Raw genomic sequence first — 16,935 nt, forward strand, 5'->3', positions numbered from 1 at the left:
GATCGATTCGCCACTATCAGTCAGACAACGATAGCCACAAGCGCGTCGCAGCGATATCTACTATTCAAGCAAGTCAGCTGTTGTTACACATAGATTAGCCAAAGCTATATGGAGCTCCACTTGTGCACTGCTTGCCCCGCACCTGATAAATCCGAAGTTTACCAATAGACTGGTCTGCACCCCTAGCGTGAGCAGGATTGAAGTTACTTGATCCTGGTCGAAAGGTTTTGGAGCTTTCGGCCAAATTAGGAAGGAGATCTTTGTGGCTTTTGCCTGTGTTGTCTGTGTCCTGCCGTTTCGCTCTATTCATTCATCGTTCGTAAGTCACATCATAATCAACCTGCTTTCGAATGATGGGATCCTCGGAGCGCATACTCCCGTTACTCGCCTTGCGATTCGCGTGGTAGATCTCCGCAACATAGTTCTGATCTTCTGGTGTGAATACCGTGCTCTCTGCCGGACTCGATGCCGCAATTATGTCTTCTGTATTTCCACCTTTCTGATCTCTCGTACCTTCTGGTGACATATTCTGCATCTTGAAACTTTCCTTCGTAATTTTCCTGCTCCCACTGCCATAATCTGCTGCGTGACCCAGATCCATGCCCATACCTGTATGGAAATCCTTGAGAAATGGTCGAAGTGCGATTGCCATGGCAGAGAACAGCGAGTATGTCAGGCCCAATGTTTGCCAAGTCAAAGGTCGGATGACTATCGTGGATGGTCGACTGCTGTTCACAAATTGTTCGACTCGGTCGGCATGCATGGCAGCAAAGATGATGCAGCTGTATTCATGGTCAGTGAGCTACACAGGCATATCATATGCAGTACTCACAGCAACCGCAAGCCGACCATAGCTGATGCAGTAATCTTGTACGAGGATCGCATTTGCAAAGACCATACGACCCAGCAGAACAAGGCGAACCCCCACAATTCGGTCAGCGCATCCATGATAGCAACAGCAATCCATCTTGTCTCCTGTGAGCATGTTAGCAGATCGTCCTTCACGTAGCCTGATATTTGCTTACGCGATTGCAGTTGTCGCCACCACCAGTGAGCAGATCGTGCCCATCACATCCGACGAGGACGGTCAGGAGGGAAGCAATTCCAAGAACTGTCACTGCGCCTAGAGTGCAGTGGAACACTATGCGCACTGCCATGTCTCTTGCAAGCAAGCTCTGCACAGCCAAGAGCACTGCAAGCTTCGCCGCATAAAGACCTACCACGTAAAGTGCTTCGCTCGCCAGAAAAAGCTGCGCTGCTGTCAATGCTCTGAATCTCATGGTAATAGCTGAACATTCAACTCACATGCCATGCGGTCGACGCACGCGACTCATTCTCCCCGCCATCAGCCGAGCCGAGATGGAGAGCGACTGCTCCAAAAGCCACGCCCGTCTGCGCCAAGAAGAGGACGCAGCCCGCGACCACAGCATAGTCGTCGATTTGGAATCTTCGCCATCGTACCATAAGCCGGAGAAACAGCGTCAAGAGAATATGGCAGACGCAGATGACGCCAATAATCCAATAGATGCCTCTCCGGTCGGTAGGTGTGATGGTCGACAGCGGTGGATAGAGGAACTCATGTTGTGTCGCCATTCTGTGGACTGGAGATGCTCATAGTAGCGCTCTGGACCAGCGGAGAGTGAAAGAGTGGGCTATTGTGGCATGACTTCGTGAAGAAGTGTCAAGCCTCGACTTGTTGAGCTCGACACCCGACGCGCATCTCGTGGCAAAGAAGAACAAGGAGGCCGAAATTGAGGACGTACACCCATGGAGGCTATGGCGAACGGACGGTCGTAGCAGCGACATCCGCTGTCGAGCACTAGGAGACTTACCTCGAGTAGGCAGAGCTGCCATTGTTAGCGGACGTCCCGGCATGCCGCAAGCGTGCGTCAACAGCGTCGATCTTCGGGTGCCAGAGGAGGTGAAGTGTAGGGTGCCTCGCTTGCACGCTTGGCACAAAATCAAGGCGTCTGGGGTTTTTCCGGTGGAGGAGTTGTGGAGCTTCTCCTGATCCTTATTCATGACTTCACCTTCTCTCCAACATCGCATTTGGTGGTATACCGTGCTTCTAGCGATAATGTGGCAGTCAACGCGACATTGTTGTCGCGCATTCCGAAGTCCGGGCAGGCCTGCGCGGATGATTCGCAATGGCGCGCTGGCGTGATCACAGCGCTGCCGACAAAAATCTATACCCTGCCACCGGCGTATTACCGGAGTAGTTTTTGGGCATGACACAAGACGAATGAGATACTATCGTCTAGAGACTGTACAGATTAGTCTCCGCTGACACCTCCCACCATGACCCTTAACCATGTGCTACCGCATCCGTGCCACGGCGGATTTGCAGAGAGGCCGCGGTACATACGCATTGTCGAGAGCAACCAGGCTGCCGACGACATTTTGTACGCCAGCACAACATGCCGCAGGAGTGGGAGCCCACGCTGGGTAGCAAGTCGACAGTCGTTCCCAGAGTCGACCCAGCCGACATCGATGGCTCAGCATATCGGGCCACGCGTGGTGGCAATGCTCAAGACTTGCGGGATATGGCGAGAATGGGGAAGAGTCAAGAGTTGCAGCGCAACTTCAAGCTGGTGACCATGTTTGGCTTCTCCGCGATTCTCATGTGCTCGTGGGAATCGTTGTTGAGCAGTATGAGCATCGCTTTGACGAATGGTGGAGCAGCGGGCTTGATCTGGACTTGGTTTGCCTCCTGGATGGGGTTCACCTTTGTGTATTTGTCTATGGCAGAGGTAATTGAGAACTGGCAATCATGAATCGTGGCAGGAAACGCTGACCAATTGCTCTTGTCACATAGATGGGCAGCATGGCTCCAACAACAGGAGGTAAGTGCCAAGCGCGGCTCCTTCGACACGCAATGCTTATTTTGTGGTCAGGTCAATATCACTGGGTCAGTGAATTCTCGCCCAGGAAATATCAGAGGGTGTTAAGCTACATCGTTGGTGAGCTGAGGAAACACACAACTAAGCGAGAAGGATTCAACTAATCTACGCCACAGGCTGGCTTGGTGTTCTTGGATGGCAAGCTCTGGAAGCTTCAATCGGCTTTCAGGCAGGCACGATCATTCAAGCACTTCTCGTATTGAACTACCCCGACACGTACGAGCCTCAGCGATGGCATGGAACGATGCTGGTCATCGCAGTTCTCGTCTTCGGCGCCGTCTTCAATATCTTCTTGGCAACGCGGCTTCACCTGGTTGAGGGCACGATCTTGATTGTGCACATATATGGCATTTTCTGCGTGCTGGTACCTCTATGGATTCTTTCTCCGCGATCGACGTCCGAATTTGCTTGGACACAATTCCACGATCCAGGATGGGGTAGCACTGGGCTATCTGCTTTGATCGGAATGCAGGCTTGTATTGTTCCCCTTTTGGGTGCCGATGCATCAGTACACATGTGAGCACGCTTCAGAGCATCACTTGAGAGACGAAGCTCAAAATTCTGACTATGACAGGTCCGAGGAACTCAAGGATGCGGCTTATACGTTGCCGCGATCAATGATGTGGGCAACTACGATCAATGGTGTCATGGGTCTGATCACTGCTATCACCACTGCTTACTGCCTCGGTGATGTAGCCTCTCGTAAGATATATCAAAGAAGAAAGTGCACAGCGTGATCTCGCTAATTGTTTCGACAGTACTCGACACTTCGACCGGATATCCGTTCGTTCAAATGTTCTACAACTCAACGCAGTCTCTTGGCGCTACAAATGCTATGGCCGGAGTGAGTTACAATCGCGCTCGCAGACCTATCATTTCTTGGCTGACATTCAATGGATCATCATCTTCATGGATGCTTTTAGTGCTGTCTCTATTATGGCATCCGCGTCTCGTCAAATGGTATGTGACATTCGCCCTGCGCTGATTCATAGCTGACGTCGATGAAGTATGCATTTGCTCGTGATCAAGGCACGCCATTTGCTGGATGGTTATCTAAGGTATGTGTTTGTTCTACGATGGCAGAGCATCTACTGATGCTCGTATCAGGTTGACTCGAGGCTCGATGTCCCCGTCAATGCCGTGGTCATGTCAACGATTATTGCCTGCCTCCTTTCACTGATAAATATCGGGAGCACCGTCGCATTCAACAACTTGGTCTCAATCACGAACGGAGTGCTGGTCACATCGTATACAGTCTGCATCGGCTGCTTCATCTGGAGACGTCTGTCCAGGCAAGAAATGCTGCCCTCACGATTCGATCTCGGACATTTTGGACTGCTGGTCAACGTGCTTGCTATCTGCTTCCTGATCATCATCTTTGTGATGGTATGTTTGCGATTCGATGTCAAATCTTTGGAACCAAACGCTGACAACAATAGTCGTTCTTCCCACCAACTCCGTTACCAGAGCTCGCATCGATGAACTGGTCTTCATTGATCTTCTCAGCAGTTGCAATTTGGGGCATCGTATTCTATTACGTCTGGGCTCGACATAGATACGTGGGACCGGTCGAGTATGTCCGAAAACTAGATTAAACAGAACAACAAGCGAGGGTTCTGGAACTCTCGTACAGGAGCAACGAGAAAAAACTTTACCAGCATCACACCAGCCACCGAACTTGTCTCTCATCCACGCGAGAAGCACGGAGCGACATTGTCCCAAATTATTGTGACAAATATCGGTCGTGCCTAAGACCTTCGAAGCACAGCCGGAGCAGACCGCACGTGGGAGTGCGATCCTTGTGGATTTCGTGGATGACGGAATCTTGGCTCAATCGAGTTTAGTTGATGTGCATGGGACAGGAATGGGAGGGATGCCACTTTTCTCCGTACCTCCTAGCCAAATGACCCTTGTTGGACTGCAATCGTCCAACGCGCGCGAGCGCACCCGCGTTCGTGAGTTGTTCGTCCACGAAGTTCAGCCGTAGAAGAGCCCAGCAAGGTCCCCCTTCATAGTTCGTGCCACAACCCCTCCCATGCCACGTTCTAATCTAGGTTGATTTTCCGATCTTCCAGAAAGAAAAGCTTCCCTATCAACTACTGCGACGACGACCTGTGTCAGACAGGCGCAGCAGGAGGAGTGCGCGTCTAACAAAACAGCAGCATTTAATCGCCTGCAGGCGAAGGCGGCTTCAAGATGAAACAAGAAGGCTTGTCGTCGAATAGCTACGATGCTGGCGTTGGCTCTCCCATCGACGACGATTACCACGACCGCGATGTTTTCGGCCACGAACAAGGACACGATATCAAATACAAGACTTTAACATGGCAAATGGTTGCTGTTCTGATGGTTGCAGAGATCGTCTCCAATGGAATGCTTTCGCTCCCATCCTCGTTGGCGACAGTCGGCATGGTCCCGGGTATCATCTTGATTGTTTTCTTGGGTGTCTTTGCAGCTTATACATCGGTCCTGCTGGTCAATTTTAAGCTTCGCCACCCTGAAGTGCACAATATGGGCGATGCGGGAAAGATCATGTTTGGACCTATCGGACGTGAGGTTTTCGCGTTTGGAACTTTGTGCTTCGCGATTCTGCTGGGCGGAGGACAGATTCTGTCGGGACAGATTGCTTTGTCTTTCTTGAGCAACAATGGAGTCTGCAACTTGGGCTTTGCTGGAATCTTTGCTGTTGCGACGCTTGTTTGTGCTCTTCCGAGGACTTACGACTATCTGAGTATAATCTCCGTGGGAAGTGTGCTATGCATTGTGGTTGCTGGTTTCTTGGGCATGGGAGCTGCAGGAGCCAATCCTGTTGAGGGCAGAGTGGTGGTTGCTGGCCGTTCGAGCGATTTCTTCACTGCGTTCTTCTCGATCACCAACCCAGTATTCGCATACTGCGGTCATTTCATGTGAGTCGCCCTGCCTCATTTCTGCTTGCAGTGCATGCTGACATGTTACTCAGGTTCTTCGCTTTGATGTCTGAAATGAAGAAGCCACGAGATGCCATCAAGGCCGCCTACACCCTACAGAGCTTCGCCACAACGTACTACGTGATCTTCGCTGCCGTCACCTACGGTTACATCGGCAGCGAGGTGTTGTCTCCTTCCTTCTCGTCTCTTCCAACAAAGTGGGGGAAAGCCGCCTACGGAATTGCGATTCCCAACCTTCTTATTGCCGGATCGCTCTACGTCCACACCGCCAGCAAAATCATCTTTGTTCGAATCTTCCGCAACTCGCGCCACCTACACAGCAACACGATCGTGGGATGGGGAGCCTGGATTGGGCTTTGCACATTCATCACCGGACTCGCATTCCTGCTTGCTGTTGGCGTACCGATCTTCAACTACTTGCTCGGTATCGCTTCTTCTGCTTTCGGTGCTTGGTTCACCTACGGAATGTAAGTTCACGAACTCGCCTACATTTCAATCTTACGCACTTGCTAATCATTCTCCAGTGCCGGCATGTTCTGGCTCCACTACACCTACTACGACGGAAACGGAGGTGGCTTTCAAGCATGGAAGAGGAAGCCTGCAGGAACGCTAGCTGCAGTCTTGACCATCCTCGCAGGTGCTTTCATCTGCATCGCAGGTCTGTACGTGTCTATCAAGGCTATCATTGATGCCTACGCAGACGGTACCATAGCAGAGGCATTCAGCTGTTGAGCTGGGTGCCACAAATTCTTGTCAAGAACAAGAAAGAAATTCACATTTGGGACAACATCGTCCACATTGACTTCGACTTCTTTTCAGCAGCCAGCGGCATTGGAGCTGGTATCTTCTATATGTTCTTTTGTTTTTGTATCGCCAATCTTCTATTCTTGTTCTTATCTTCCTTGATTTCTTGAGACACACCCAGTGCCCAGTCATGTTCCTTTGTCAATGCAGATCTCATGAACGATGATAGTCGTGTTTCACCCATCACCGCACACCATAATCGTGCCTCGTCGCCGGATTTGAGAGCAGAGACATGCGTGTTCTGGCCGAGGTTGGATACATCTTACGAATATTTCGCCATATCTCAGAAACATCTCTGCGCCACCATCTTCGGAAAGGCGAAGTACAGAGGTAGGGAAACCTTTATGGTCTCAGAGAAAGGCCCTAATTCGCAGTGATTTTTTGCAGCTTCTCGATGAAAGGCGACGGACAGGCTTCTTTTCTCAAAATTGCTTCAAGGACATGCCTTTGTCCCAGGGCTACGTTGGCGAGCAGCGACCTTCTTTTGAATATAGAGAAAGCGATCTCAGAGGGACATCTCCGGAGAACATCTTAGCTATTATCTGTCCTGCGGCGCTACTGCTTGGCTGAGAGATACGTCAGTCTTGATAAATGATGCCGTAAATAGGTCTATCCTCGTCAAGCTCTGCAGAAATAATCCAAATGTATTATTTATCGTTAGTGTTGGAAAGTGCAGTCCAGTTGGACATTCTGAGAGACACTTTGGGGATCAGAATCAGGTGACATAGGTCATGTGACATTAGGTCACATGACTCAGCTGATGCCCATCTCAGGAGTGAGATGCAACCTGTAACTAACTAACTAACACAATCAACTCGGTGGGTTCCTACCTATCGCCTCTACTTCTACTGCGCTATACGCCTTACGATCCGACCTGCCGACCACATAACTCGACAGGTTATGAGCCCGGGTTTGCAGAGAGGCCCTAGGTAGTAAGAGTTAGCCTTCTCATCCTCAAAGTGACACCTGTCACCTCTTGCAGGACCTGCAGTATCAACAGTGTCAGAGAAGCAGGAAAAGAGCACAAGGGAGACTGGAGGCACATCCCATCTGCACTGCCTAGAAGCTTTGGAAGATCCTGGTTGCAGACCAGAAGTTCCCAAAGGGCAGGTAAGACAGAGAAAAGCCTAGTGAGGCACACTCTGCTTTGAAAGAGAAGCATACCAAAGGAGTGTAAAGAGGAAAGGATAAGCCTTGGATTGCAGCACCCAAAAGGATAAGACTGGGTCCAAGCACCAAGTACTGCCAATACCTCAGAACTGGCTAGCAGTGCCCTTCTGAGAAGGTGGATCTTTTGGAGGTTCTCCACCCAAGAACCTAACCAACTCCCCCAAGAGAGAAGAGTCCTTGGAAGCCTCAGCTAAGAGAGAAGAGTCTCAGCAAACAGGGAAGGCAGAAATCCAGAAGCTGCCAATCAGACTGAAAGAGCTTGTGTTTCTGGAGTTTGGATTTGTTTGTTTGATTTTGCAGAAATGGATTCAGCAAGTGGAATTGGCAAGAGAAGAGCTGCACCAGTACTATGCAAAGAAAACTGGAGACAATGGTTCAGCTTGCTGCAGGATCACCTTGAAGCAAAGGATGTGTTCTGGATCATCTCAGAAGTCACTCCCAACTCATCTATTGAGTCATCACCAGAAGTCTTTGGCCTTAGGCACTCAAGAAACAACCCAGAATGGGTGAAGGCTAATGCAACTGCCAGGTATGAGATGACCATCTGCCTGTCAGAGGATGACCAAGAGGAGATCATCGAGGAGAGACAAGCCTCAAAGATATGGGAGAAGATGAAGGCCAAATATAGCAAGGTGTACACTGCACATGCAATGGCATATGTCCAGGAGTTTGTGAACTTCCAGATGACTGAGGACATGACAATCAGAAAAGCATGGGTTCAACTGGCCAGTATGGCCAGAAGGATTGCAGAGGTGGACCCTCAGGAGGCACACTACAAGGAGCCAGAGAGAAGACTCAAGCATCTTCTCAACAGCTTGCCTGAGGCATACCAAAGCACAAAGGATACAATCCTTGCCCAGCAGTCCATATCATATGACAGTGCATTACAGTTGCTGGAATCCCATGAGGCAAGACTGAGCCAGTCCCAAGAAACAGCAATGTTTGCCAAGGGCAGAGGCATACAGCACACAAGACTGAAATGCCACCTCTGTGGAGAGGAGCATTTTGGAGGTGTTGCCAAGTGTCCACACCTTGACAGAGCCAAGAGATTTGTCAACCCAAAACAAACCAGCAGGGTGGAAAAGAGAAGATCACCACCCAGAGAGAGCAACTTCAGGAGGAGATCATCACCAGACAAAGAAGCACTAAAAGAAATGGTGAAGAAACTCAACCTGAAAGTCCAATCCCTTGAGAAGAGACAAAGCTCAAGGAAGTTTTCCAAGAAGGCATATGCTGCCCAAGAAGATGCAGAGCCTTCTGTAGCATCTGAAGCATCTCAATCCCCATCAGAGGATGATGATGTCGATGAAGTTGCACACTCAACTGTTGAGGCAAAAGGCAAGTACATGCCATCCAAATGGCTGCTTGACTCCTGTGCCTCATCACACATGACTGACCAAGAAACACTTTTCAGGGAACTGAAACCTCTTCAGAGGAAAAAGTGGATCAAGGTTGGAGGTGGCTATCTAATAGCTACACATGTGGGAGATGCAGTAATGGGTGGAAGAAAAGGAAAACAGATTGTCCTCAAGAATGTTCTCTTAGTGCCTGGATTGGGAGTAAATCTTGTTTCTTGGAATCAGTTCAGCCAGCAGTATGGTGTTCAACCACCAAAATTCACACTTGTTTCATTGTCTGGGAAACCAGTTGTCCAGACAAAACTGTTAGGAGGAGTGCCATTCATTGAGGAGATTGATGATGCATTGCAGGAGCTTGCAATGTCATGCTTTGATCAAAATCAACAGAATGAAGCCTATGCCTTTGAAGCCCAAGAGAAATCCCAAGAACAGTGGGAGCTCTGGCATAGGAGACTTGCACATTTTGGAGAAGGTCTTCTCAGAAACCTGCACAAGGTATCTGACTTGAAGGCTCAGATTCCCATTCCAAAGGAACACCAACCTTGTAGGGTATGTTCCTTGGCAAAGATGAAGAAACATAGGGGAAAAGAAACTGAGAGGAAGCCTCAAAGGCTGTCTCTTGTCTCTGTTGATGTCTGTGGTCCTTTGCCTGTCTCAAGACTGGGATACAAATGGTGGCTTGAGATTGTTGACAACTTCTCAAGAAAGAAATGGACTTTTCCAATGAAGTCTAGAGAAGATGCACCAAGTATCCTCAGAGACTGGAAGGTGAAAGCTGAGTTGCAATCAGGAAATCCCCTCCAGATTGTAAGGAGTGATGGAGCAAGAGAGCTTCTTGCTGTGCTGAAGCAGTGGGAGAAGGAACATGGAATTTCCTTCCACACAACTGAGGCATACAACTCCATCCAGAATGGAGTAGTTGAGAGGTCAATCCAAACCTCTGAAGATCATGTGAGAGCAATGCTAGAAGATGCCCACATGCCCATTGAATTCTGGCCAGAAGCCTTGGCAGCCTGCATGGTTGTCAGAAATTCTCTTCCAAATGGCCCAGAAATTGATGGATTCAAAGTGTCACCAGAGGAGGCCTTTTCAGGCATTCAGCCCTCAGTGTCACACTTCAAAGTTTGGGGTTGCAAAGCAGTAGTCTACATGGATCCAAGGTCCCAGCCAGCTGGGATGAGATCAGACAAACTGATGAACAGAGGCAAAGATGCTGTGTTCATTGGGTATGTTCCAGATACTGCCAAAATGTGGCTCTTTTGGGAGCCTGACATGAGAGCTATCAAAGCTCACAGCACTGCAACTTGGTTTGAGCATGAGAAAGGAGGAGAGATGGAGCTGAATGTTCCCAAGCTCAATCAAGCAAGCAGTGCACCTGTCAGAAACCCAGTTGGCAGACCTCCAAAGAAGCCAACAGCAGTTGCACCCTCTGCAGCTGCTGCACCTGCAGCCATAGCAACCAAACCTGCAGGTCCCAACCAAACACTCTTTGTGCAGTTGCCACCTCCACCAAAGGACAAGGAGGAGTACCAGAGGATGGAGGATCCAGAAGAAGAAAACTCTGGGGAACCACAACCCCAGCAGGAGAAAAGTGGAACCACTGAACCACCTGAGTCAAGCCAGGAAATCAATGGACAAGCCAGTCCTGGCACTAGTGGGAGACTGCATTCCAAAGCAAAAGGATCAACTGTTGCACAGCAGGACCCACAAGGACACAGGGATCAGGAGGGGAACCAAGACCAGACCCATGGCCAAAAGAGAAGGAGATCTGTCTCAGATGAAGGACCAGGCCCAGAGCCAAAAGCTCACAGCATGGTTACAAGACAAGTGCTTCAGAAGAGACAGAGAGAACATGGACAGGAGGAGGAGCCAAGTGCCAAGCATCACAGGGCATTCCTCAGCCAAGTACAAGGCCAAGAATGGGAGTGGATTTGGGAAGCCCTGTCAGAGGTTCAAGAGTCTGCATATGCAGCAATTGCCCCTCAAGTCTCTGCACAGAGACAAGAGGTGCCTATTCCAAAGTCCTACAAGGAGGCAATTCAGGACCCCAAATGGGGACACATGTGGGAAGATGCAGTCCAAAAGGAACTGACTGCATTAGGAAGCAACAACACCTGGAAAGAGGTTGTTCCCCCAAAGGGAGCAAATCTTGTTACATCCAAGTGGGTGTTTGATGTAAAGAGATCAATCAGTGGAGCTATTGAGAAATTCAAGGCAAGACTGGTTGCAAGAGGATTCTCTCAGAAATTTGGAGTTGACTTCCAAGAAACCTTTGCACCAACAGTCAGGCATGACACTTTGAGAGTGTTCATGGCTGTGGTTTGTGAGAAGGACTTGGAACTTCACCAAGTGGATGTGAACAATGCATTCACTGAGAGTACTCTTCAAGAAGAAATCTTCATGATTCCACCCCCAGGAGTTAAGATTCCACCCAACATGGTCCTGCAGATTCTGAGAAGCTTGTATGGACTGAAGCAAGCAGCAAGAGACTGGAACAAACTCTGTGTCTCAAAGTTGAAACAGATTGGGTTTACACAATCAGAGGTGGACCCATGCCTTCTCATCCACCAGGAGAGGAACATTCTTATCCTAACCCATGTGGATGATATTCCAATTGCAGCACCAAAGCTGAAGGATGTGCTTTGGTTCAAGGAACAGCTTGGCAAGGTCTTCAAGATTAAGGATCTTGGAGAACCAGAGAAGATCCTTGGGATGAGGTTGACAAGAGACAGACAAGCTGGAACATTAAAGCTTGATCAAGAACACTTCATCCAGGAGAACCTTGCAAAGCTGGGAATGACCAGAGAAATGGCCAACCCAACTCTCTCACCAATGGACAGCTATGAAAGTCTGAAACCAACAGGCTTGTATGATGAGAGAGGGAGCAGATCAGAGTACCAAAGCCAAACTGGTACCTGGATGTGGCCTATGGTTATGACAAGACCAGACATTGCTTTCTCCCTTGGCAGACTGAGCTCATATAGTTCAGACCCAGCCAAGAGGCATATGCACGCTCTGAAGAAACTGGCAAGGTACCTGAGATCATCCCAAGACCTGGGATTAATGTTCAGGAGAAATGGAGGAAAGCTGATTGGGTATTCTGACTCTGACTATGCAATGGACAAAGCAGACAGAGTCTCAATCCTTGGAAGCATCTTCTTCCTTTGTGGAGCCCCAGTTTCTTGGATGAGCAAGAAGCAAAAGTCTGTTGCAACATCAACAATGGAAGCTGAGTACATGGCTATGAATGCATGTGCAAAGCAGTCTCAATTCTTAGCAGCACTCTTGAGGGAGATGGACTGTGCAGGGTTGGTGGGAGAATGCCCATTCCAACCAACTATAAAGGCCCATCCTGACACAGTTAAAGAGTTGAGGCCAGTACAAATTATGGGAGACAACCAGGCAGCTTTGACCCTTGTCAAAGATGCACACACCCATGAGAGATCCAAACACATTGATGTTGCATACAACCATGTCAGACATCTCTGGTGGCAAAGAAAGGTTGCAGTGGAATATGTTCCAACAAAAGAGATGGTTGCTGATGGCCTAACCAAACCAAAGAATGGGCCACAGTTCCAGGAGTTTGTAAGACAACTCCAACTTGCTTGATAAAAGGCAAAAGATTCATGCCCCAACTGTGGATTGAACTCTGGACCTTGGAGAAGCAAAATAGTATGGCGTTGAAGACCACCTGCAAGGCGACTTCAATGCCAGATACCAAGTCCAGGAGTTGCACCAAAGAAGAAGTGGCTTGCCACACTTGATGAGTAATCAGAGCCTGGAGATCCATATATGGCTCAGAAGAATGGACCAGAGGAAAGGCAAAATGAAATAGGCTGTACCCTCTGGGCACGCCCATTTCATGATACCAGGCCATGGAATTGAACCAAGATGGATTGGGTACACAGCTCCAACCATGTGACCACAGCACCTGATGACTCATCATGATTTGGGGGTGAACTTGAATGCAGGATTGCAAGCAGAAGACCATCCGGCCTGAGTGGGAGTGTTGGAAAGTGCAGTCCAGTTGGACATTCTGAGAGACACTTTGGGGATCAGAATCAGGTGACATAGGTCATGTGACATTAGGTCACATGACTCAGCTGATGCCCATCTCAGGAGTGAGATGCAACCTGTAACTAACTAACTAACACAATCAACTCGGTGGGTTCCTACCTATCGCCTCTACTTCTACTGCGCTATACGCCTTACGATCCGACCTGCCGACCACATAACTCGACAGTTAGTATTATTATAGACTAAAGTATAGGGATATAGATACGAAAAACATGAACGCGCCCCAGCAGGCGACGACGACGACGGCGGGAGGCCTCGAGGCCTCCCAACACGCGACAACACCCCCCGACCGACACCGCGACGTCGCGAGCAGAGGAGGGAGCCCGGGAGAAGGAGGTTGCGTCTCCAACTCCCAGGCGACCCAAACCCGCCCGCAACCACCTCCCTCTGGCCCGCAAGGCCAGAAAACCACTGCTAACACCGATACTCTGAAACTGACCATCCAAAAGAACCTAAAGACACTCACCGAACAGATCCAGAGCCACCTCGACTCCCAGTCGACCCTTTCCCCCTCCCCGACCCTTCTCCTCCTCCAGCAGGCCCAACAGGCCCTCCTCCACCACGCCCTCCGCCAGGAAGAGTCCCAGACTCTTCAAGCGATCCAGAAAACCCTCCAGAGCCGCCCAACACCCACCACTGCCACCCCAAAAACATGGGCCCAAACAGCCCAAATTGGACACACAATGCCAAGGCCCCAGCCTCAGGCATCTATGACCATCTCAGTGAAGATGGGAAACCAAGAAGAAAGGGAGACAGCAAAGAAGATGAGCCACGAAGAGCTCAGAAGGAAACTCGGAGTGCAGCAATTTAAGGCTGTGCAAAAACTCCCAAGTGGAGACCTCAAAGTCATCCTCCACAGAGAAGGAGAGAAAAGCAGGCTGGAAAAGGACCAATCATGGCTCAAGGCTGCATACCCAGGAGCCCAGGTGGAAGTGCCAAGCACTCAGGTGATTGTACACAGCATCAGGACCTCCTGGAAACCAGAGGATGCGAATAGCTGGGTCCAGCTGGACCAGGACAACCTTACCTGGTTCCCAGAAGGACTCAAGATCAGTAAAGCCTTCTGGCTTAAGAACCAGAGGGCAAGGGAAGAAACCAACTTCTCCTCAGTAGTAATGGCAGTGCAGGACAGGCAGACTGCAAGAGAAATGTGCAAGAGGGGCATTACTATTGGTTCAATGTGGTGTGTGGTGGAACCATACCACCCACAGCAGAGGATAGTGCAATGCCTAAAGTGCAACAGCTTTGGACACATTACTACCCATTGCAGGGCCACAGAGGATACATGTGGGAAATGTGCAGGGAAGCATAGGACAGACCAGTGCAAGGAAAAGAAGGTCAAATGCTGCAACTGCAGAGGAGACCACAAGGCATACTCCCTCCAATGCAGCTACAAAGCAGCTGCAAAGGCCAAAGCAAGAGCATTCTCAGAGTGGTTCAAAAAACAATGGGAGGCAGCCTCAGACCCAACACAAGACAAGGCCGTAGAACCCTCAATCCTCAAGAGGAAAGCCTCACCAGCTGAGCCCCTACAGAGGGATGTCAGGTACAAGGGCAGGCCCCTGGGCACCACGGCAACAGCAATGGCAGGCAGGAAGCAGGCAAGCAAGCTCCACTTTCCCCCTACACAGGAGAAAGAGGACACCCAAGGGGAAACAAGCACCCCCCAAGAAGACATGGACATTGACCCAATTGAGCTCCTCTCCCAGGTGTCCCATGAATAACCAAACCCTGACAATCTACCAACACAATGTCAACAGGTCAAACACTACCCAGACTCTGCTCCTTAACAGCCAAGCAGCAGAAGAGGCAACAGTAATAGCACTGCAGGAACCATGGCTAAACACTATAAATGGCAAGACCAAGACGAAGAAAGGATACTTTGCAGTCCTCCCACCCCAACAGAATCCAAGGGTTGCACTACTGGTATCAGACAAGATCAGGACGGACAGCTGGACACCACTCTTCCACAACACAGGTGACTTGGTAACCATTCAAATCCAAACACCCGCAGGAACTGTCTCTATCCACAATTGCTACAACCCCTCAGGGCCAACAAGCCACAGGCAAGAAGGGACTATCCCTGCACTCCAAGAAGCCCTCTCAAAAGCCCCAAAAGACACAACTACTAGCCATGTAGTAGTAGGAGACTTCAACCTCCACCACCCAAAATGGGGGGGAAACACAACCCAGACCCAGCACTATATGGCAGACAAACTCATTGCAACAGCTGCAGAGGCCCACCTGCAGCTGGCCCTAGAACCAGGGACAATTACATGGGAAAGACATATGGCCAGCTGCCAAACACTGGACCTGGTCTTTGTCAGCCTCTCCCTCCAGAACCTGATCCAGGAATGCAAAGCCCTCCCAGAGGAAACACACAGCTCTGACCACATCCCTCTCAGGACAACCCTCTGCATCAACCTCCAAGGGCCAACAGGAAGAGGCCAGAGAAAGCAGTGGAGAGCCGCCAACTGGGCCAGAGTCAAGGACCTTATAGCCCAGGACATTGACCAACTCAGTCAACTCCCACTTGACACAAGAGAACACCTGGACACCCTAGCCTGCAGAATACAATCCTCCATCCAGTGAACTATAGAGGAGACAGTTCCAACAGCCAGACCATCAGGCTATGCAAAGATGGCGTGGACCCAGGAGTGCAAGGATGCTACAAAGCTAGCAAGGAGAAGGAGAAGAGAATGGAGGAACAGCAAGACAGAATGGAGCCACAAACAATACCTTGAGGCATCACATGCCAGGAGCAAGGTTGTGAGGAGAGAGCAAAACCTAGCGTGGAGAAGACTAATGAAAGAGGTTACAGAGGACCCTAAGAAGATCTGGAAAATGGCCAAATGGGCAAGAGAGGGAGCAAACCAAGGGCACCAACTGCCACACTTCCCAAGCCTAGCTAACACAGAGCATAATGGAGACACCAACGAGGGCAAGGCTGCAATCCTAGCAAAACACTTCTTCCCAAACCCAAGGGAGGCAGACCTAAGTGACATTCAACACACACAACTGCCACCCCAATTCCAGATGGAGGTGGAGGTCAACCTAAAGGAGGTAGAAGGAGTCCTCAGAAAACTGCCTAGCAACAAGGCCCCAGGACCTGACCAAATACCAAACCTCCTGCTCAAAGAATGCAGGGAACAACTTGCCCCAATCCTAGCTAAACTCTTCACTGCATGCCTGAGGATGGCATACCACCCTAAAGCCTTTAAGCACTCTACCACAGTGGTGCTCAGGAAACCACAGAAACCAGACTACACAAAGCCAGGAGCATACAGACCAATTGCCCTGCTCAACACAATTGCAAAGGTCCTAGAAGCTATAGTTGCCAAGAGGATGTCCAAAGAGACTGAAGACAGAAAGCTCCTCCCAGAAGAACAGATGGGTGCTAGGCCTGGCAGGTCTACCACCTCAGCATTGGACCTTATTACTGAACAAGTAAGAACCATTTGGAAGACTAGGCCTGGAGCAGTTGCATCAATGCTCTGCCTTGACATCTCAGGTGCATTTGACAAGGTCTCCCACCAGAGGCTGCTCCACAACATCAGAATAAAAGGCTTCCCAGGACATATTGTTGGCTTCATCCAATCATTCCTCCAAGACAGGACCACCTGCCTGAGGCTAGGAGGGTTCATGGACCAGCCAAGGCCCCAGAACACAGGAATCCCCCAAGGCTCCACCTTATCCCCA

General features: G+C 49.9%; 4 protein-coding genes across 5 annotated transcripts; 3 read left to right on the forward strand and 1 right to left on the reverse strand.

Moving 5' to 3' along the window:
* Nucleotides 1–310: 310 nt before the first annotated feature.
* On the reverse strand, nucleotides 311–1,593 carry CKM354_000889300 (uncharacterized protein; the record flags this gene model as incomplete). Its single annotated transcript, XM_044804291.1, has 4 exons — nucleotides 311–782; nucleotides 833–975; nucleotides 1,026–1,250; nucleotides 1,306–1,593. The coding sequence occupies 4 exons, from the start codon at nucleotides 1,591–1,593 to the stop codon at nucleotides 311–313; spliced, it is 1,128 nt and encodes a 375-aa protein (XP_044660226.1).
* An 824-nt stretch (nucleotides 1,594–2,417) lies between these two features.
* Nucleotides 2,418–4,495, forward strand: CKM354_000889400 (uncharacterized protein; the record flags this gene model as incomplete). The annotated part of the gene is made up of 10 exons (XM_044804292.1): nucleotides 2,418–2,750; nucleotides 2,816–2,843; nucleotides 2,895–2,960; nucleotides 3,017–3,416; nucleotides 3,475–3,602; nucleotides 3,659–3,683; nucleotides 3,746–3,860; nucleotides 3,908–3,958; nucleotides 4,008–4,286; nucleotides 4,340–4,495. 10 exons carry the CDS (start codon nucleotides 2,418–2,420, stop codon nucleotides 4,493–4,495), a joined length of 1,581 nt encoding a protein of 526 aa, XP_044660227.1.
* Nucleotides 4,496–5,096: 601 nt separating this feature from the next.
* Nucleotides 5,097–6,559, forward strand: CKM354_000889500 (uncharacterized protein; the record flags this gene model as incomplete). The annotated part of the gene is made up of 3 exons (XM_044804293.1): nucleotides 5,097–5,806; nucleotides 5,860–6,294; nucleotides 6,352–6,559. The coding sequence occupies 3 exons, from the start codon at nucleotides 5,097–5,099 to the stop codon at nucleotides 6,557–6,559; spliced, it is 1,353 nt and encodes a 450-aa protein (XP_044660228.1).
* Nucleotides 6,560–8,103: 1,544 nt separating this feature from the next.
* CKM354_000889600 (uncharacterized protein) lies at nucleotides 8,104–12,768 on the forward strand (the record flags this gene model as incomplete). 2 transcript variants are annotated; one of them, XM_044804294.1, is made up of 1 exon in its annotated part: nucleotides 8,104–12,768. In XM_044804294.1, the coding sequence occupies one exon, from the start codon at nucleotides 8,104–8,106 to the stop codon at nucleotides 12,766–12,768; it is 4,665 nt and encodes a 1,554-aa protein (XP_044660229.1). The 2 variants fall into 2 exon arrangements, with proteins under 2 accessions (XP_044660229.1, XP_044660230.1); XM_044804295.1 differs by having other exon boundaries at nucleotides 10,696–12,768.
* Nucleotides 12,769–16,935: the final 4,167 nt, after the last annotated feature.

Source organism: Cercospora kikuchii, assembly GCF_019650295.1.
Source record: "Cercospora kikuchii DNA, contig_00005, whole genome shotgun sequence".
Classification (NCBI taxonomy): Eukaryota; Fungi; Ascomycota; class Dothideomycetes; order Mycosphaerellales; family Mycosphaerellaceae; genus Cercospora; species Cercospora kikuchii.